This window comes from Jaculus jaculus, chromosome 19, assembly GCF_020740685.1.
Source record: "Jaculus jaculus isolate mJacJac1 chromosome 19, mJacJac1.mat.Y.cur, whole genome shotgun sequence".
In the NCBI taxonomy this organism is placed as follows: domain Eukaryota; kingdom Metazoa; phylum Chordata; class Mammalia; order Rodentia; family Dipodidae; genus Jaculus; species Jaculus jaculus.
In genome coordinates this window covers 60,267,999-60,288,857 of record NC_059120.1, presented here as the reverse complement: position 1 = coordinate 60,288,857, position 20,859 = coordinate 60,267,999, and the positions used below count along the sequence as shown (strand labels likewise).

Sequence of the window (20,859 nt, the reverse complement as noted above, 5' to 3'; positions counted from 1 at the left end):
ATTACACCTAATTTTATTGCTAAGCTTCTAAATTTTTAGTTATTTTGTATATATGTGTGTATGAGTGTGTATTGGTATGTGTGTGTATGGAGGTTAGAGGACAACTGTGAGGTGTCTATGCCCCACTTTCTTTTTTGATATAAAATTTTTTATTTTAATTATGAGAGGGAGAGAGAGAAGAGAATGGGCACAACAGGGCCTCTATCCACTGCAAACCATGACCCACATTTGATTCCACAGTACTCATAGATAGGCAAGAACACTTCTCATGAAAGTATGTGCACCTGACATTCTCCTGTGGGTTCTGCACACACACACACATATGCACATTACACACACACACACACACACACACACACACACACACTGTCAAACCAAACATAATAGACATACACACAAGAATGTTGTGATATTTTATCTGGGCATAGTGGCATTTATGGGGCCGATGGCTCAATGATCAAAGATGCTTAGTCTTGGGATGACTCAGAAGGCAGTATGGTGTCAAGAAGAAGTGACAGAGGAGTGTTCAGCCACTTAAATATCTCTATCACATCTGCCAAGGCTCAGGGTCTAATGCGGAAGAGGCGACAGAAAGAATGTAAGAGCCAAAGGAAGGGCAGGACTCCTTACAATACACTCCTCCAGACACAAAATGGCCTGTATATCCATGACCTCACAGTGCCTGACCCTACATACACAAGACCATCATAATAGGAAGAAAAGATGATGACATCAAAATAAAAGAGACTGAGGGAGGAGGGAATATGATGGAGAATGGAGTTTCAAAGGGGAAAGTGAAGTGGAAAGGGAGGGAATTATCATGGATTACTGTCTACAATTATGGAAGTTGTTAATAAAAAATAAATTAAATAGGGCTGGAGAGATGGCTTAGCAGTTAAGGTGCTTGCCTGCAAAGCCAAAGGACCTAGGTTCAATTCCACAGGACCCACATAAGCCAAATGCACAAAGTGGCACATGTGTCTGGAGTTCATTTGCAATGGCTGGAGGCTCTGACATACCCATTCTCTCTTCCTCCTCACCCCCTCTCTCTGTGTGTGCCTCTCTCTCAAATAAATAAATAAAAATAAAATGTTTTAAGCTGGGCGTGGTGGCACACACCTTTAATCCCAGCACTCAGGAGGCAGAGGTAGGAGGATCACTATGAGTTTGAGGCCACCCTGAGACTACATAGTGAATTCCGGGTCAACCTGGAGTAGAGAAAGACCCTACCTTGAAGAACCAAAATAATAATACTAAAATAAAATAAAATGTTTTAGCCAGGCGTGGTGGTGCACGCCTTTAATCCCAGCACTTGGGAGGCACAGGTAGGAGGATCGCCGTGAGTTCGAGGCCACCCTGAGACACCATAGTGAATTCCAGGTCGGCCTGGGCTAGAGTGAGACCCTACCTCAAAAACCAAAAAAGAAAAAAAAAAAAGTTTTAAAAAATAATAAATTAAGCTTAAAAAAAATTTAAAAGATGCTTGCTAACAAAGCCTGATGGTCCAGGTTCATTTCCCCAATACTCACATGAAGCCAGATGCACAAAGTGGCACATGAATCCAGAGTTCATCTGTAGTAGCAAAAGGCCCTGGTGTGCCCATTCTCATTTATTCTCTCACTCTCTCTCTCCTTGCAAATAAAGAAATAAAAATATATTTTTTAAAACTGTATTTATGGGCTGGAGAGATGGCTTAGTGGTTAAGGCACTTCCTGCAAAGTCAAAGGACCCAGGCTTGATTCCTCAGGACCCACGTAAGCCAGATGCACAAAGTGGCACATGCATCTAGAATTCATTTGCAGTGGCTGGAGGCTCTGGAGCACCCATTCTCTCTCTCTCTCTCTTTCTCTATCTCCTCTTGCATCCCTCTTTTTTTTTTCTTTCAGATAAATAAATAAAGCTGCATTTAGGAACTGAAGAAGTGGTTTAGTGGTTAGGGCACTTGCCTGCAAAGCCTAAGGACCCATGTTCTACTCCCCAGATCCCACATAAGCCAGATGCACAAGATGATGCATGTGCAAGGTCTTGCATGTGCACAAGGTCGTGCATGGGCACAAAAGGTGGCCCACACATCTGTAGTTTGATTGCAGTGGCTAGAGGCCCTGGTGCACCAATTCTCTCTCACTTTCTCTCTCTGTATCTCTATCTGTCATAAAAAATAAAAAACCTGGGGGCTGGAGAGATGGCTTAGTGGTTAAGCGCTTGCCTGTGAAGCCTAAGGACCTGGTTCGAGGCTTGATTCCCCAGGACCCATGTTAGCCAGATGCACAAGGGAGTGCACGTGTCTGGAGTTCGCTTGCAGTGGCTGGAGGCCCTAGCGTGTCCATTCTCTCTCTGCCTTTCTCTCTGTCTGTTGCTCTCAAATAAATAAATAAATAATAAACAAAAAGTTTTTTAAAGCTGGGCATGGTGGCACACACCTTTAATCCCAGCACTCGGGAGGCAGAGGTAGGAGGATTGGCATGAGTTCGAGGCCACCCTGAGACTCCATAGTGAATTCCAGGTCAGCCTGGGCTAGAGTGAGACCTTACCTCGAAACCCCCCCCCAAATTTTTTTTTAAATAAAATAAAACACTTACATTTGCACACTACTCGCCATGAGTGAGCCAGCCATGTCCTAAGTGCTTCTAAACATCAATCAGTCCAACGAAAGCAGTGGCTTGTGGAGGGAGGCCCTGGTCTCACCCCTGCACAGGCGAGGACGTTGAGGAACAGAGGGACAACACAGCCCACTCACAGCAGTGTCCCTGGCAAATGGCAGAGCTCGGCTGCAGGCCCAAGCACTCTCAATAGTCTGTGTTCAGATGTCAGCCTGTGCTGCGAGTTGCAAAGCAGAGCCCTTTGGGTGCTACCCACCAGCTGGCTGGGATTCTTTGCTGTTCCTGGACAGAAATCAGGGGTGACAAGAAGGAATTTGTGTCCTTCAGCATTCCACCAGCAGGGTGGCGCTGCACCAGGTGGTACCCTGTGGTATTACAGCGCTGGGGCGGCCCAGGAATCAGGACTCAGCTCAACAGCAGAGCAGCTCGTGTGTAGCCTGGGGTGCTGGGGCCCTTTGTTCCCTAAGTGTTCTAGCTCTTATCTAGGCCCAGCAAGAGAGATGCCCTTCTCTGTTCTGGCTCGCTGCAGGCTTTCATCTTTCCGCCTCAGCCATTTACTTCCGTCACCATTCCTCTTCCTGCCCTGGCTGCTCGGGGGCTCCTGCAGCTCTCAAGCATCTGGCTACTTTCACAGTGTGACCTGCCGGCTGCTCAGGTGTTCCTGTGCCAGGCAAGTCACCTGCTCAGCCCATGCTATCAAAATATGCAAGAATGGCCCGGTGCGGTGGCGCACGCCTTTAATGCCAGCGCTCCAGAGGCAGAGGTAGTTCAAGGCCACCCTGAGACTACATAATGAGTCCCAGGTCAGCCTGGGCTAGAGAGAGAGCCCACCTTGAAAAACAAAACAAAACAAAAAAAGTGTGCTAGAAGGGCTGGAGAGACGGCTTAGTGGTTAAGCCCCTGGCACACCCATTCTCTCTCTCTCCCTCTCTGTCAAATAAGTAAATAAATAAATTAAAAAATATGTATATTTTTTTTTCAAAAGGCAAAAAGAAAGCCAGGAATTGTGGCCCATGCCTTAAATCTTCACATTAAGGCAGCTGAGGTAGGAGTTCAAGGTCAGCCTGGGCTACAGTGAGTTGGGAGACGCTACTTCAAAAAACCAAAATACAAATAAACAAACAAAAAAGCAGACTGGGGGTTACAACTCAATGACAGAGCCCTTGCCTCGTATGTGTGAGACCCTAGGTTCAATCCCCAGTAGCACAAAATAAATTAAGTCATACTAAATGAGTGTGGTTTTTATTAGGAGTCTTCCCTCGACTCACGTGTTTGGAATGCTTGGCTCCCACTTGAAGGCAGTGTGCAAGGTGGAGCCTTGCCAGAGGAGGTGTGTTGTTGGAGGCAGGCTTGGGTGTTCCAGCCAGGTCCCAGTTCTGCTCCCTCCCCTGCTGCTGTTTCCACCTGCTTTGGCAGAGGTGGTGCCCAGCCTCTGCTCATGCCATGCTTTCCCTTGCCACCATGGAGCTTCTCCTCGAGACTGTAAGCCACAATAAACAACTTTCCTCCCATCAGATGCTTTTATATGGGATGTTTTGCCCCAGCAAGAGAAGGAAACTGTAATAATAACAGAAAAAAAAAAAACCCACCGGAGATATTTAATTTTCATTGTCAACTTCACTAAAACTGGACTTATCTAGCAGATTGAGGGGCATTTAGAGAGGATTACCAGAAGGGAAAGACCCACCTTGCATGTGAGCAGTGGAATAACAGAAGAAAGAAAAACCAGGGTCCCACTGAGGAGGGCCTCAGAGGAGTGGGAGCAGGGAGGAGGGAAATGGTGATATCAACATATGACGTGTCCATACAAAGTCTCTACTTAATAATAAAAAAAATAACAAGGGGCTTGAGGGATCGCTTGGTGGTTAAGGCGCTTGCCTGCAAAGCCAAAGGAGCCAGATTCAATTAAGCAGGACCCACATAAGCCAGATGCACAAGGTGGCGCATGCATCTGGAGTTCATTTGCAGTGTCTATTCTCTCTCTCTCTCTCTCTCAAAATAAATAAATAATAAAAAATATTTTACTACACATTGAATTCCAGGTCAGCCTGGGATAGAGTGAGACCCTACCTCAAAAAACAAAAACAAAAAAAAAATTTTTTAATAACAAAAAAGAAGAAAAGAAAGAAAGAAAAAAGGAGGGAGTCCCAGCATGCACCTCTCTCCTGCTGGTCCACTAATGTGAACAAGCAGCTGCCATGCTCCTGCCACTACGGAGCTGCCCACCTTCTCCATGATGGACCAATATCCCCTCAAACTGTGCCAAAATAGGCCTCTTTTCCCATAAACTGCTACTCATCAGGTATTTGATCTCACATAACTTAAAACTTTGCAGTGACTCCTCTTGCAAGAAAACAACAACAAAAAATTCTCTATAACCTCAATGACGGTCATTTTATTTGTCATTTAAATAGGTATACACATAAGGGCTGGAGGGATGGCTTAGCATTTAAAGTGCTTGCCTGTGAAGCCTAAGGACCCATGCTTGATCTCTCTCTAGATCCCATGTAAGCCAGACACACGAAGGTAAGGCAAGCGTACATGGCGTAAGTGTCTCGAGTTGGATTGCACTGGCTGAGGCCCTGGCTTGCCAAATCTCTCTGTCTCTCTCTCTCTCTCTCTTGCTTTCTCAAAAAAAAAAAAGATATAAGCATAATATTGGGTATAAATATATATTTGTGGCACAGAAAATATAAGGCAATGGCAATTCACCAATTAAAAACAAATAGAACTATAAAGATAATACTCTTTAAAATGAAAATCTTGGGTGGTTAAGCGCTTGCCTGTGAAGCATAAGGACCCCAGTTCGAGGCTCGATTCCCTAGGACTCATGTTAGCCAGATGCATGATGGGGCACACGCATCTGGAGTTCGTTTGCAGTGGCTGGAGGCCCTGGCGCACCCATTCTCTCTCTGTGTCTCTTTCTCTCTGTGCGTCTGTCTCTCTCAAATAAAAAGAAACAAAAAAAAAAAAAAAAAGAAAGAAAGAAAATGAAAATCTTGAGCCGTGCGTGGTGGCGCACACCTTTAATCCCAGAACTAGGAAGGCAGAGATAGGAGGATCGTCATGAGTTTGATGCCACCCTGAGACTACATAGTGAATTCCAGGTCAGCCTGGGCTAGATGGAGACCCTACCTCAAAATAAATAAATAAATAAATAAATAAATAAATAAAATGTAAATCTTGGCTGGAGAGATGGCTTAGCATTAAAGGTGCTTGCTGGCAAAGCCGAAGGACCCAGGTTCGATTGCTCAGGACCCATATAAGCCAGATGCACAAGGTGGCACATGCATCTGGAGTTTTTTTGCAGTGGATAAAGGCTCTGGAATGCTCTCTCTCTCTCTCTCTTCCTTTCTCTTTCTCTCTCTCTCTCTCTTTTTCAAATAAATAAGTAAAATTTAAAAATGAGAACCTCAATGTACTGCAACAGAAGATGTTTACTGACACTGAGTTCTGCACAAACTGTCTGCAGGACAGTGGCTGCCACAGGGTCTCTGGAGTTTGGTCCACTGCACGGCATGACTCATTTCTCCCACCACTTCTCCCTGTGGCAGCTCCTGCTCACTTGGTTCCCTCAGCCTGCTGGGAGGGCATCTGTCTTCCTCCCAGGGCAGATGTATCATTTACATATTAAGTCCTCTACTCTCTTCTCATTAGCAAGACAATTAAAGCAGCACTACCCGGTGCCAACTCATCCAGAAGACAAAAGCAAATGCTGTCGGGTGGCATCACTCGGTGAGAAGTGCTATCAAGTGCCGCCCTGCTGACCCGGGGCTTGGCTTTCTCATGCAGCTCTTTATACCATCACAGCCGGCAGGGTGGCACTTGCCTTTCATCCCCACACTCAGGAGGCTGAGGTTGGAAGACTGCTGTGAGTTGAGGCCAATCTGGAGCTACAGAGTGAGTGTCAGGTCAGGCTGGGCTAGAGTGAGACCCTGCCTCCAAAAAGGGGGAGGGGCTGGAGAGATGGCTTAATGGTTAAGGCGCTTGTCTGCAAAGCCAAAGGTCCGAAGTTCGATTCCCCAGGACCCATGTAAGCCAGATACACAAGGTGGTGCATGCACCTGGAGTTTGCTTGCAGCCTCTGGAGGCCCTGGCACACCCATTTTCTTTCTATCTTCCTCTCTCTCTCTCTCAAATAAAATAAATAACAGCTTAATAATGAAGAAGAGAAAGGAAGAAAAGTAAATAAAGTAAGACACAAAAGTTAGCCTTTGACTCCTCGCGACACTCGCGGGCACAGCCATGGCGAAACCATGCCGCGTCACTGCTCCAACGCCGGCTGCTGCACACGGGACACGCGCAAGACACGCAACCGCGGCATCTCCTTCCACAGACTTCCCAAAAAAGACAACCGAGACGCGGCTTGTGGCTGGCCAACTGTCAGCAGCTGGGCCCCAGCGGCCAGGGCCTGTGGGACCCGGCCCCGGAGTACATCTACTCCTGCTCCAGACACTTCGAGGAGAACTGCTTTGAGCTGGTGGGAATCAGTGGGTATCACAGGCTGAAGGAAAGGGCAGTTCCAACCATATTTGAGGCTTTCTCCAAATTGCACCAGACAACTAAGATCAAGGGACGTGATTACCCATCTGGCCCACTGGACCTCAGCCGGAGATGTAAGAAAGGCTGCTCTCAAGGCCGAGGGCCCACAACTCCATTCTCCCTACCACCTCCTGTTGATGTCACCTGCTTTCCTGTAGAAGAGGCCTCAGCACCTGCCACTTTGCCTGCATCCCCTGCCGGGAGGCTGGAGCCTGGCCTTAGCAACTCCTTCTCAGACCTTCTGAGTCCTCTAGGTGCCCAGGCAGATGAAGCGGGCTGTAGTGCCCAGCCCTCACCAGAGCGGCAGCCCTCCTCTCTGGAGCCACGGCTTGTCTCCCCATCTGCCTACATGTTACGTCTGCCACCACCTGCTGGAGCCTACATCCAGAATGAACACAGCTACCAGGTGGGGAGTGCCCTGCTCTGGAAGAGGCGGGCCGAAGCCGCCCTTGATGCTCTGGACAAGGCCCAGCGCCAGCTGCAGGCTTGCAAGCAGCGAGAGCAGCGGCTGCGGTTGTGGCTGGCCAAGCTGCAGCAGGAACGTGCAAGGGAGAAGCGGGCCCAGGCAGATGCCCGTCAGACACTGAAAGAGCATGTGCAGGACTTTGCCATGCAGCTGAGCAGTAGCATGGCCTGAGAGGAAGACCACCCAACAAGGCTCTGGCCCCTTCCTCAGAATCTACCTGGCGAGAAACCTGCACCCACCAGACTGCCAGATGTCATAATAAAGTGGATTCAAGAGAAGCCTTGCTTTTTGCCTGGTTCAGCTTGGGATGCTTCATAGAGTTAATCTCCAGACAGTGTCCAAGGCTCCAAATGGGCTCAGACGCTGGTATCTCAGCTCTTGGCTAGGGGGATCTGAGAGCCTGTCTGAGCCCCTTCCTGTGCATCTATTCCATTCTCCTCAGGAGTCTGTGAAGACACAGGATGGTATGAGTTGGGGACAGACTTGACACCTGGGTCCATTCATAAAAGCCAGTTTAGCCACTGTACCTGTTCTATTTGGACTATGTATGTGAAGATAACATTGATGCTCTTGCCTGTACCACCACAAAAAAAAAAAAAAAAGTTAGCCTTTCCCCAGAAATTACACAGGCTTCTAAAGAAGTAAATCTATGTCCCACACATGGGACATAGGGACTCACTGCTGCCTCTCCCCCCACCACGTCCCAGATGCTACGGTCACCTCCACCACCATTGTGCATTCTGGTACCACCCCTCTGACTACAGGACTTGTCCACCTTCTTCCTATCCCTCATCCTTTGGCACTTTGCTCAGAAACAGATCCTGCCTCGCCTCCAGGCCTAACCCTGGAGTGAGGGGTCACCAGAGCAGGGACCCGACCATCAGTACTATGGACTTGCAAAGCCTGGCACTCAAACAGCAGCACATGAACGGTGGCTGCTGTGCAAATACCATGCAGGCTGGGGCTGTGGTGGAGAAATGCCCTCTGGGGATGGCCTACAGCACTTCCTTCTGTGACCTTAGGCATAGCAATCAGTTCATCGCATGAGCCTCAGCTGCCTTAACCATGAAACAGAGACAATGGAGATATGTTGACACAGGTGTAAAATTACAAGAAAACTATTGTAACATGGCTTTTAAAAGCATAATCTCTCTCTCTCTCTCTCTTTTTTCTTTTGAGGTAGGGTCTCAATCTAGCTCAGGCTGACCTGAAATTTATTATGTATTCTCAGGGTGGCCTTGAACTCATGGCGATCCTCCTACCTCTGCCTCCCAAGTGCTGGGATTAAAGGTGTGCACCATCGTACCTGGCCTAAAAACAAAATCTTTGAAGCAATTTAATGTCCAACCACAGCATACTGGTTAGACATATTGTAGCCTATCCATACAATAGAATACTATGTGCCATCAGAAATAAAGAGGGAGCCTTGTATATACTGGGTAGAACCACCTCTAAGATCCAAGTCAAAGCCAGGCCTGGGGGTACAAGGCTGTATTCCCAGCACTCAGGAGGCAGAGGTAGGAGAATCACAAGTTGAAGGCCAGCCTGAGCTGTTAGAGGCTCACAGCTCTCTGCCCATCCTCCTCTCATGCTCCCATACCACCTACCCATGTTTACCCTGGGCTGCAGGACACTGAGAAATTAAGCAGTGGACCCTGCAAGTTTTATGACTGGACATCCAAGCCAAATGTACCAACTGGTGCCAAGGTGGTATGTCTATTATGTGGGAAACCAACTGCACTCTGATTGGACTTGAGGCCCGCTCCACAGGAGACTCAAAACTCATCAGACCAGTTGAGGTGCGTCCAGGGACTAGTGTTGTATGCACTCAGTGATGCCTTGCCACTTCTAATAGGGTTACAGACCATGCATACTTCACAACACCCCACACTGTCATGAAGGCATGACTAATACTCCTTCATATGTATTCCAGGTACGGTTCCAAATGCCAGAACTACAGAGGCCCTCCAGTACCCAGAAGCTGATCACTAGGTCAGCATGTTCGGGCATGGGCTCTTAGGTAGCCTTCCTTCCAGAGGAGCCCTGGCTGTATGGCTTATCGTCATGAGGCATTTAGGAGTGATCATTATTCCGTTTCCCTAATAGATATTATGGAGGCCCGGGGAAGAGGGGGTTGAAACACTCTAGGAGGTAGACAGTTTCCTTGGCCACACAGGCAGATAGGGAAAAATGGCTCTTGGCAAGTGGCTATATTCTAACACTTGACTGTGTACAAAAAAGCCATTCACAGTGTTGTACACTTGCAACCCCAGCATTCAGGAGACTGAAACAGAACTATTATGAGTTCAAGGCTAGCCAAACTACATAGTTAAGTTCTGTCTCAAAAATTAAGGAACCAAAATAAATAAATTACAATGACCACATCAAGGACGTAACTTCAATACCTTCCAATTTTCACTGTGAGCATTGAAGTCAGGCATCATAAATATAGCACCACCACACCCAGCTTAAAATTTTTAAAAAATATTTTATTTACTATTTATTTGAGAAAGAGTGAAAAACAGATATATTGAGATATATTAAAACATTTGTAAATGTTTGGTGAGCAAGAGTTTATCACCACAGAGGAAGGGCTCACCTTTGGAGGCATCATTTTTATAGGTCATATGGAACAAAAGACTACTGACTTTGGGAGTTTTGGCCTCTGGTTTATGGGAGAGGGGAGCAAAGGAAGTGTAGATGGATACTAAGTCAGTCTTCTGTCAGTATAAAATAATATGAGATAATTAACATAAATAGTTCATTTTGGTTCACAGATTTTGGGTCTCCAGACCATGATCAATTGACTTCTTTTTTTGAAATTTTAATTAATTATTTGAGAGACAGAGAGAAAAAAAAGTCAGATAGAATGGGCACATCAGAGCCTCCAGCCACTGCAAACGAACTCCAGATGCATGCGCCACCTTGTGCATCTGGCTTATATGGGTCCTGGGGAATTGAACCTAGGTCCTTAGGCTTTGCAAATAATTGCCTTAACTGCTAAGCCATCTCTCCAGCCCTGACCTCTTTACTTCAGACCTGTGGTGAGATAGCACATTACGTCAAAAGCACATGTCCGGGAAAAATCATGTACTTCCTGGCCAGAGAACAAAAGAGGAAAAAAATGCGATGTCATAATTCCCTTTGAAGTGCATCTCCAAAGGCCTAAAGATCCCCCACTAAGCCCCACTCAGGTTTCTGACCTCTCTCCAAACTCCCAGGCTGAGGACCAAGCCTTTGACACAAACGGCCTTTGAGGATCTTTACCACCCAATGGGTGTGATAGGCCAAACCCATAATCCCAGTGAGGCAAAACAGCCAGTTTGAGGTAGGTCTGAGGTACAGGAGTTCATGGCTAGCATGGTATATACATAGTGAGCCCACCCTCTCAAAAATAAATCGCCCAGCCGTGGTGGCACTTGCCTTTAATCCCAGCACCCAGGAGGCAGAGGTAGGAGGATGACTGTGAGTTTGAGGCCACCATGAGGCTACACAGTGAATTCCAGGTCAGCCTGAGCTAGAGTGAGATCCTACCTCAAAAAACCAAGAAAATAAATAAATAGCCCAGTCCTTTCATTTGCCAATCTGTACCTGAGGTAACTTAGAGAAAGCTGATTTTAGTAGGTCCTGGGGTTGTTTTGTTAGTTTTTGTTGTTGTTGTTGCCATTTCCTACCCACATCTGAGAGGTAGGGGCATCCAGAGCCTCAATGCACAGGAGGGCACTTACACCAACACATTCTGCTGCGATCAATCCAGGCAGAAGGAAGGGAAGCAGTTCGGGGAACACACCCATGCCTGGAGTTTATCCAGGTGAAAAGATGAAGTTTTCCTGCACTTCCAAAGTTCCTCTTTTCTTTTCATAACTTTTCCATTTACTTATTCGAGAGTTAGGCAGATAGAAAGACTGAGCACACAGGGCCTCCTGCTGCTTGCAAATGAACTCTAGATGCAAGTGCCACCTTGGGCATCTGGCTTATGTGGGTCCTGGAGAACCGAACCTGGGTCCTTTGGCTTTGCAGGCAAGCACCTTAAGCTAAACCAACTCTCCAGCCCTCCTTTTATCTTTAATCGGACCGGTTGGGACTCTCTGACTCAAGTCATGCTCCTTGAAAAGATTTAGAAACCAGATAACTCAGAGGTTTAAGGCACTTGCTTTTGATGTCTGACTGCCCAGGGTTTGATTCCCCAGCATCCAGTGTAAAGCCAGTTGCACAATGTGGTACATGCATCTGGATCCAGTTTGTTGTGACAAGAGGCCTTGGCGCACTTGTTTTCTCTCAAATAAATCAAGTAGTTTGCTTTCATTTTATTTGCAGAGAGAGAGAGAGCCTAGAAGGGTGGAGGAGAGATAACAGGCAAAACAGAGCCCCTTAGCCGCTGCAAACAAACTCTAGATGCATGCTCCACTTTATAAGTCTGGTTTTACGTGGGTACTGGGGAATCGAACCCAGGCCATTAGTTTTGCAGGCAAGTGCCTTAACCGCTGTGCCATCTCTCCAGCCCAGAATTGTTCGAAAAGGGGGGAACCCAAAAAAACAACCACCGGTGACTTTAGGGCTAGAAGTTCATTCGCAGACTGATTGCCTCACTCACTGAGCCTTGAGTTTAATTCCCCAGCGCCTCATGAACCAGGTAAGGTGGCACACGCCTGCGATACCAGTACTAGATCAGTTCAAGGCCCTCCTTGGCTAGAACAGTGGTTGTATTTATTTATTTAGGTTTTTCAAGGTAGGGTCTCACTCTAGCCCAGGCTGACCTGGAATTCGCTATGTAGTCACAGGGTGGCCTCGAACTCACGGTGATCCTCCTACCTCTGCCTCCCCAGTGCTGGGATTAAAGGCGTGCGCCACCATGCCGGTTTTACAACAGTGTTTCGAAGTCTACCTGGGATGAGTCCCAGTCTCAATAAATTAATCAATTAAATAAATATACATTGCAAACGGCATTGCCCTGCAAGGGCCTCTCCATTCGACTTAACAGCGGGTGCTGTGCCGACCGCTCTCGGGGTCTTTCCTAAACGTCGGTGGGAGACAGTCAGAGCCCCGCGAGGAAGCGGTACAAGAGCTCCTGACAGCCTGGAAAGAACCACGGCGGCGGCAGGCGGCGGTGCGAGCGGGGCCGGGGCGACGCGGAGGCTCGCGGCCAGGCGGCACCGGAGCCGCGGAAACAAAGGTCGGGTCGGAGCCGGAGGAAGAGCCCAGGGGGCGGCGCACGAGGTGCGGCCGGAGGATCGCGCCGCGCCGGGACCAGCTAGGCCGCGCCCACCGCCCGGCGGACGACCGAGGGGTCGCGAGGCCAGGACAAGGCTGCGGCAGGCTGCAAGCCGCTGGAACCCACCAGAGAGGCGCCGGCGGCCGGGAAAGGGCTGGCTGGAGGCGGAGCCGTCAGGGGCGGGGCCTACGGCCCGAGGGCGGAGCCTGATGGAGGCGGAGCCTGAAGCGCGAAGGAGGAGCCGGCCGGCCAGCCCGCGGAACCTGCAGCGCGAGGGCAAGAGCCGGCTGGGGGAGGAGCATTCGTCGTGAGGGGAAGAGCCGGCTGGGGCGGAGCTTGCTGCGTGAGGGGGAGGAGCCTTATGGGGCGGAGCCTGTGTTGTGAGGGGAAGAGCCGGCTGGGGGCGGAGCCTGCGTCGTGAGGGAAAGAGCCGGCTGGGGGAGAGTCTGCGGCGTGAGGGGTAGAGCCGGCTGGGGGCGGAGCCTGCGCCGTGAGGAGGAGTCGGATGGGGGCGGAGCCTACGATGCGGGGGCGGAGCCGTCTGGAGTGCGGAGGCTGCGGTCGGCGGCGTGAGGGGGCGGAGCAGGCGGGGGTGGAGCCTGTGGCCTGCGGCGTGAGGGGCGGGCCTGCCGCGGGCGGGTGTGGCTCCGCCCCCTGCAGCCGGGACGCGGGGGGCTCGCGGCGTAGGGGGAGGTTCCGGGCGGGAGCAGGCGGCGGGCTGGGCCTGCGCCCCAGCGACCGGCGAGCGGAGGGGGAAGGGGCCGGAAGAGGCGAGCGCGGCCGCTTCGCCGGGAGCAGGACGCCGCCCGCCTCCAGCCTGCGCCTGAGCCGAATCCCGGGCGGCCTCCGCGGCCGGCGGGCAGGCGGGCGAGCCGGTGGCCGCAGGAAACCGGGACGACGTGCGGGGCGGGGACGACGAGAGGCCGCGGGCCGGAGCCGCGGAGCAGGAAAACCTTCCCGAACTGCCCGCCGCGGAGGCCGGAGCGCTGTGTGTGGAGAGAAGGGAGCGAGAGGGAGAAATCTCCGTTTCATGGAGGCTGGATGTGGTGCAGCAGAACTTAAAGGGCAAGAAGACGTTTTCAGATTCCCTCGGGCTTTCATTAATGCTACCATCTTAATGGTGAAGAGCAGTGCACTTCAGGTGTTCTGTGATGTTTGCGTACGTGCTCGATCGGCTCATTTCAGGATTCAAAACCTTTAATGAAAAAGCTGTTTAAAATTTTTTTTAAAGGAATCCACAAATTTTGTTTCCCAGGGTTGCACTGGAATTGGGAGTGTTGTGTACATACTATTGTATAGTTTTATTTATTTTTACTGTGCAAATCAGCTGCAAGATTTTTTTTTTCCAAGTGCCATTTCAGATTTATTCATCCTCTCCCCTTCTTCCCTTGAATAAATCTGCTGTTGTCATTTTAAGCATTGGAAACCAGAGAATTATTTTTCAACCTTTGGAGCTTAAGGCCCCCTTGCCAATAGAAGGACAGCTGGCGAAACTGGATTAAAAGGATGGTTTTTATCTGTGTTTGCAGCTAAGACTGATATTTTGAAAGGACATTCGTTCTGTGATTCATTTTTAAGCCCATAGTGCTAACCTTGAAAAGATTTGTGGTTGGGGTTTTGGTTTCTAAGAAGGTCACAGTTTTTCCTCTTTTCCTTTCGGTTTTTATTTTTCTAAAGGGGGGGCGGGGGAAAGGAACCAAGAAGGGAGACCATGTTAACTGGCAGAAGTCGAATAGAGCTGCAGTTACCAGGGTCCTGAGAGCTGGAAGAAAAAGGATTCAGTCCTCAAGTTGGGAGGCCCTTCTCTCACCTTAGAATTGCAAAGGATTCAGTACAGCTGAGACTCAGATCAAAGCTACGGGATTCTGGAACTGGAGACAACGAGAAACCATGAGTGTAAGGTTACCCCAGAGTATAGACAGGTAGGTTTGCTAATAATTTTGTTTTCAACACTTATTCCTGGCTGGGGAGGCGCGCGTTGTTTTCATAAAGGACGTGGATGGGCTTGGGAGCAGCCGGGGCAGGAGTCTTGCTCTCTGGGTACTGTCGCCATGTATGTGTGTTCCCTCTGTGTCCGCGTTTACATTGTCGCTCCCGGTGCACTGTCTTTACAAGCAGCGAAGCTGGAGAGGAAGAGGGGGAAATGCTTTAAGTGGCTTTTGACTTTCTCCTGAGGCAAGAGGCTGAATTTGAGTCCCCAGCTTGAAGTGGGAAATCAAGAGCAAGCCTGCTTATGTGAAAGTCTTAGGGTACATGGGGAGACTGGCTCTAGGCAATTGGGGTGGGGGTCCTGGTTGGGGCCTTCACCAGGCTGGTTGTTATGGAATGGTGATAGGGTGGATTCCATTTCTAGAACGAGGAAGGTGTTATTGGCCTGAAGAATGGGACAAACTGTGCATCCATGCACCATTGGCGGGTAGGACTCCAAAATGTTCAGGCTCCATTAGAATTTCCTCTTCTCCAAGCTAGTAGTGCAGATTGAAACCCGCTAGCAGTCTGATTCTCTAGGTTTAATTTTCCAAGCTATTCTTAATAAGCTTGACTCTGCAAAATGGGCCTTCCTCTGTCTGGAGCCGGAAGGAGCTGTTTTGGCTCCTGGGCCTGATGGGCAGAGGCACTGGTCCTTGGAGTCAGCTGGGAGCACATGATGCCCCTTCCTCCTGGAGCGGACCCAGCTCCCCGTCACTGGTGCATGACTGTTCTCTAAGGGATTGCTGCCTCTGTAAGGTGCCTGTCTTCCCCTTTCTTCCTTTCCGCAGTCCTGTTCTCCTTGAGAATGTTGAGGAGACTGTGTTTTGTGGGTGCTGTGGAAGACTGAACAATCAAATGAAAAGACTAGGCCTGGAAAAGAATATTATTGACAAGCTAAGGAAGAGTATTTGCAAGGGGAAATTGCGCTGTCAGTTAACCTTTGGTTATCCATACCAATAACGATTTCCTTTTCATTGTGGAATGTGACCTAAAGTGTATGTAATCGCCCTCCCAAACACTAATCTCCGCATTGTCTCAGAGTCCATTTAGAGTGGATCAGCAGTTCCTCATGCAGGGAACTGGCTTGGCAGTCGAGGAGAGGTAGATGACCACAAAGGGTATGTGGCTAGTTGGGAATCTCTCCCTTTTTCCACTGTGGCCTTCTGTAGTTTGTCCCTGGGAAGGGAATGAGCGAGGCATGTCAGCAAGGTGGATGCGGATGCCTGTCTCTCTCCATCCTTTCAGAGTTTGGGAGTTGGTGTACCTGACATAAGATCTGGGTGGTGACCTATCTGTCAACTCATGGGTGTGAGAAGATGGTGCGAGGAGGAGGCAGTGAGGGCCTTTTGAGGCTGACAGGAGGTGCTCTTCTGGGAGCCTGTAAATCCTCACAGATTCAAGTCTCAGGGTCTGAGTCAAGTGTTAGCACTCCTTAGTGCTCTCTCAGAACACTCATTTTAGCCTCACAAAGTTCCTGTGAGGAGGACAAATCAGAAGTCTCTGTTCCCATTTTGCAGAAGGGAACATGAGCCTCAGAGTAGATCCCTGGTGTACCCAGTGCACCCAGTGCTGCCTAAGCAGTCAGGATCTAGACCCAAACCCAGGTCCAGTTCTGGACGTCTGGCGCTGCTCATTGCCACACCCTATCTGAAGGGGTAGCTTGCCCTCTAGAAGGAGTGACAGAGACATTGTCCCTCCCTGGCAGTTGGTGGAGTCTGGTGTTCTTCAGTGGGCAGGGCGTTCCCATGCACTTTGTACCTGAGCGTAATCTCTGTGTTCTCCTGGGGGCTGGATAGTGCAGTGTTGTGGGTGAGGGTTTTCTTTGCCTCTGCATGGTCTGATTCCCTTTCCAATTAAGAGCTTCAGCCCTGGGACTTGGTCCCTTCCTAGCTGTCCACTGGCCGCACTGGGTCTTGTTCCTTTAGCTCTGGGCTCCTTCTGTTGGAACTTTTGTGCTTTTTTTTTTTTTGAGGTAGGGTCTCACTCTATCCCGGGCTGACCTGGAATTCATCTGTAGTCTCAGGGTGGCCTTGAACTCACTGAGATCCACCATGCCTGGCTTGAATTTTCTTTTAAACATATATATATATATATTTTTTAATTTGAGAGAGAATGGGTGCATCAGGGTCTCTAGCCACCATAAACTTCAGACAGATGCACTACCTTGTGCATCCTGGCTTTATGTGGATACTGGGAAACTGAACTCTGGTCCTTAGGCTTTGAAGGCAAGTGCCTTAATCACTGAGTTATCTCTCTGGCCTTTGAACTTTAATCCATCCATTCCTCCCTCTCGCCCTCTTTCCCTCCCTCCCTCTTTCCCTCCCTCCACTTCCTCTGTCCCTTCTTTCCTGTATAGCCCAGGTCGGTTTCCTAGCTTATGTCACTGGAACTCAAGATCCTTCTGCCTCCACCTCCCTAACGATACCTCACAATCTTGGTCGGAAGGAAATGCGGCTAATGCCGGCAGGGATTCTGCCCTCCTTTCAGTGCATCAGTTTGCTGTGTAGACCTTGCGGAGAGGCTGTATGTGTTAAAAGGTATTCTTGCTTTCCAAAAGCATGCAGCCTTGGTGGTGCACACCTGTGGCTCCAGCGCTTGGCATGCTGAAGCAAGGAGGGTTTCAAGGAGGGTCACAAGATCACAAGACTGCAATCAGCCGGGGCTACATGTTAGGTCCCTGTCTCAAAAGAAAAAAAAAAAAAGACTCCCAGATAGCACATAAATCACATAAAAGCAGCACTGGTTTGTAAGCTCCACGAAAGCGGGTTTAAGACCTGCCTGCCCAGTTTAGGTCCTTGTGGTGGGTGACTGAACATTCTAGCAAGTGCAAGTTCTTCCATTCAGTTTATTTCAGTGAATTCATGATGTACTCTTCAGTAAAGGTGATGTGTGTTTTCCAGAAGATAAGGGATATGATTGAGAGACAGAGTGTGACCTTGAAGAAGCCTGGACTATGTGCTCGACAGTTTCTTTTCTTTCCTTTCCTTTTCCTTTTTCCCCTTTCCTTCCCTTCCCCTCCCCTTCTACTCCCCTTCCCTTCAAGACATGGTCTCACTCCGGCCAAGGCTGACTTGGAACTCACTCTGTAGCCCCAGGCTGACGTTGAACTCAGTGGAACTTGACTCTCCCAAGTGCTGGCACTAAAGGCATGCACTACCACGCTCAGCTGCTTGACTGTTTCCTGTTCATTTATTCTTGGGTCCATAGTTAGATGAACTAATGGCAGCTCATTTGTCCTCAGTGTTCGTCAGTTTTTGAAAGGTAAGTTTAGTGTAGCCATTCATATCCCTTTCAGTTCTTGTCCATGACATTTCTTTACACCACCAATCTGTATTTCAAGAATTTTGAAAAATGTGATATCACAAGCAGAGATTATGCCTAGTTTTCCAGGGTAAATATTTCTGCACTTGCTGGATGGGAAAGGAGTTTGTATCCCATGAAACAGCTTTTCTCCTCACAAAGTTATCTCATGTGGGACTGAACCAGAGACGTCCTTCATTTCCTCCCAGAGGAGTTGCTTTAGGGTCCTCTGTGGCGGTGGCGTGGGCGGGTATGCCGCCTTGTGTGCAAAGCAGAGCATGTTTATATGCAGTACTTTCCTTTCACACGTGCTCAGTGTGCCATTTCATCTCTCTTACAGGGCGGTTGAACAAATCAATGAGATAATCTATTTCAGGTGTTTCTTAAGCTGTAGAACTGTGTACATTCTAGATGGGAAATCATGGATTTGATGCAGCTTTATGTACTACTGTCTGAGCTAAGTAGCCCAAAGGAAATTAAGGGGTGGTGGAAATATCTTTCCATTGTCTTGATGACTGGCTTGTTGCAAAAGTATACACAGTTTGGAAAAAGGAATACTGGGCTGGGATGTAGCTCAGTTGGTAGAGTGCTTGCCTACGATATACTATGTCCTGGGTTCGATCCCCAGTACTGTAAAAACTGGGAGTCGTGGTGCACACCTACGATCCCAACACTCAGGAGAGCGGAGGCAGGAGGATCAGAAGGCCAAGATCAGTTCTTTTGGTCTCAGGCCGAAGCAGGATGGCAAAGGGCATGTCACCGTTTGGAAAGCCCGGCAGTCAGAAGACTCGTGCCTCTGCTGTCCTCTAAGGTCTGTCGCCTTCACAAGTCGACCTGGGCCAGATGCAGCTGCCCTGCCAAGCACAAGAGAGCCAGCACCTAGAGGCCAAGGCTGAGCGGCGAAATACTACCGGAACTGGGCGAATGAGGAACCTAAAGATTGTCTGTCTGGGGTTCAGGCATGGATTCCATGCAGGGACAACACCCAAGTCCAAGAGGGCAGCTGCTGCGGCACCAGCTCATCTTGAGGATTTCAGCTCTCAGTCACAGCTAATGTTCTGTGTTCACAAAAAAGAAGTTCAGAGTCATCCTCAGCTACTTAGGGAATTTGAGGTCAGCCTGGGCCAGAGACTGTTTCAAAAAAAAAGGAATGCTGGGGCCTGGGGAAATGGCTCAGTGGCTCAGTTCTCCGTTGATAAAGTGCTTCCTGCACCAGTATGAGGAGCTGAGTTCAGATCCCCAGCACTATGTCATAGCCAGGTATGGCAGTACACAGCCGTAATCCCTGTGCTCGGGAGGGAGAGGCAGGAGGGTCCTTGGGCTTGCTAGCTAGTCTAGGGCAGTCAGGGAGCTCCAGGCTCAGCAAAAGATTGTGCCTCAAAAAAAATAAGGCAGAGATGCTGGGGAGTGGCTCTGGTGGTTAAAGGTGCTTGCTTGCATTCCTGCTGACTCAAGTTCAACCCTCCCCAGCACCCACAAACATAAAGCAGTGGGAGGCAGAGTCAGGAGAATCTGGAAGTTCACTGGCCAGCTAGTCTGACACATGCAATGGCAAAACAGGAGACCCTGTCTCAAAGTGTAGGAGAGGGCAGACTCCTTGAGGTTGTCCTCCGACCTCCACTTGTGCTTGGGCTTGCACACACACCCCCTCCCCATAGACACCTAAATAACCCTTGCACTTGGGAGTGGAGGCAGGAGACTCAGGAGTGCAAGGTCATCCTCAGCTGCACATGGAGTTCCAGGCCAGCCAGTTGAGGCCTCTTCACACCCCCCCCCCAATGCAACAGGAGGACTTTTCCATTCGTCACTGGTTGAGATGATACTAGAAGCCTGTAAAAGGAGAATTACTGGTTTTCTTAAGAATTTTGATAAATGGAAGAGACTTCTACCTTTGCTCACGTAGATATCCTTCAGTGATGAAGGGCGAAAGGCTTTGTTCTGTCTCTTCTGGCATGGCAGCTCTACCACTCAGCCGTACCCGTCGGTTCAGAAAGGCTTTGTCTTGCGACGGCCATTCCCACTTGTAGAAGCGTTGGGCTCTACTCATTCAAAAGTAATCCGGGCCTCAGTCTGATCTTGGTCAAGGACCTCTTCCCACCCTGGCTTCTTGTGTTTATTGCCTCTGGGACACAGAAATCCCCATGTATTTGACTTAGTTTCTACTACTTTAGAAGATTGGTCTCCCAGAACTGTGTTAGGGATCCTGAACTGCAGAGAATACAAACCCTGCAGGGCTGCATCTTTTCCACAACACACCACTCTTCCCCTCTGGAGTGTGAGGTGAGAGAAGGCAGTGGATTTGCAGATGAAACGTTTGCCATTATGAGCAGAAACAGGCTAAGCTTAATTTTAAATACTCAGAAACATTTCTGATCGGCCATGCCTGGCTTTTTACATGGGTGCTGGGGATTGAACTCAGGTCCTCTGGATTGCAGCAAGTGCTCTTACTCACTGAAACTTCCCCAGTGCTTCCCCCCCCCACACCTTTAAGCTTTTTTTGTTTCCTTTTCATCTGTCAGGCAGAGTTCCTATCCTGTTTAGAAGAATAGACAAAAATAAAAATGAGGGCTAGAGAGATGGCTTGGTGGTTAAAGGCACTTGTTTTCAAAGTCTGATGACCTCCGTTTGATTTTCCAGGACCTACGTGAAGCCAGATGCACAAAGTGACACTTGTATCTCAGTTTGTTTACAGTGGCAGGAGGTCCTGGCATGCTTATCTTCCCCCCTCCTCAAGTAAATAAATAACATAATAAGAAATAAATAAAAAT

The 20,859-nt window shown here is 49.0% G+C and overlaps 1 protein-coding gene and 1 pseudogene across 17 annotated transcripts in view; both read left to right on the top strand.

Moving 5' to 3' along the window:
- The first annotated feature begins 6,856 nt into the window (after positions 1–6,856).
- On the top strand, positions 6,857–7,886 carry LOC101616460 (annotated as a pseudogene).
- A 5,819-nt stretch (positions 7,887–13,705) lies between these two features.
- The window catches only part of Arhgef11 (Rho guanine nucleotide exchange factor 11), a 125,821-nt gene continuing 118,667 nt past the window's right edge, over positions 13,706–20,859 (top strand). For 14 of the 17 annotated variants that reach the window (XM_045138047.1, XM_045138046.1, XM_045138043.1 and 11 more), the window contains exon 1: positions 13,707–14,742. In XM_045138047.1, the coding sequence (XP_044993982.1) occupies positions 14,711–14,742 (32 nt within the window). In that variant the 5' untranslated portion in view covers positions 13,707–14,710. Of the gene's footprint in view, positions 14,743–20,859 lie in introns of all 17 variants that reach the window. The other 3 variants (XM_045138053.1, XM_045138042.1, XM_045138048.1) reach the window with 1 other exon arrangement.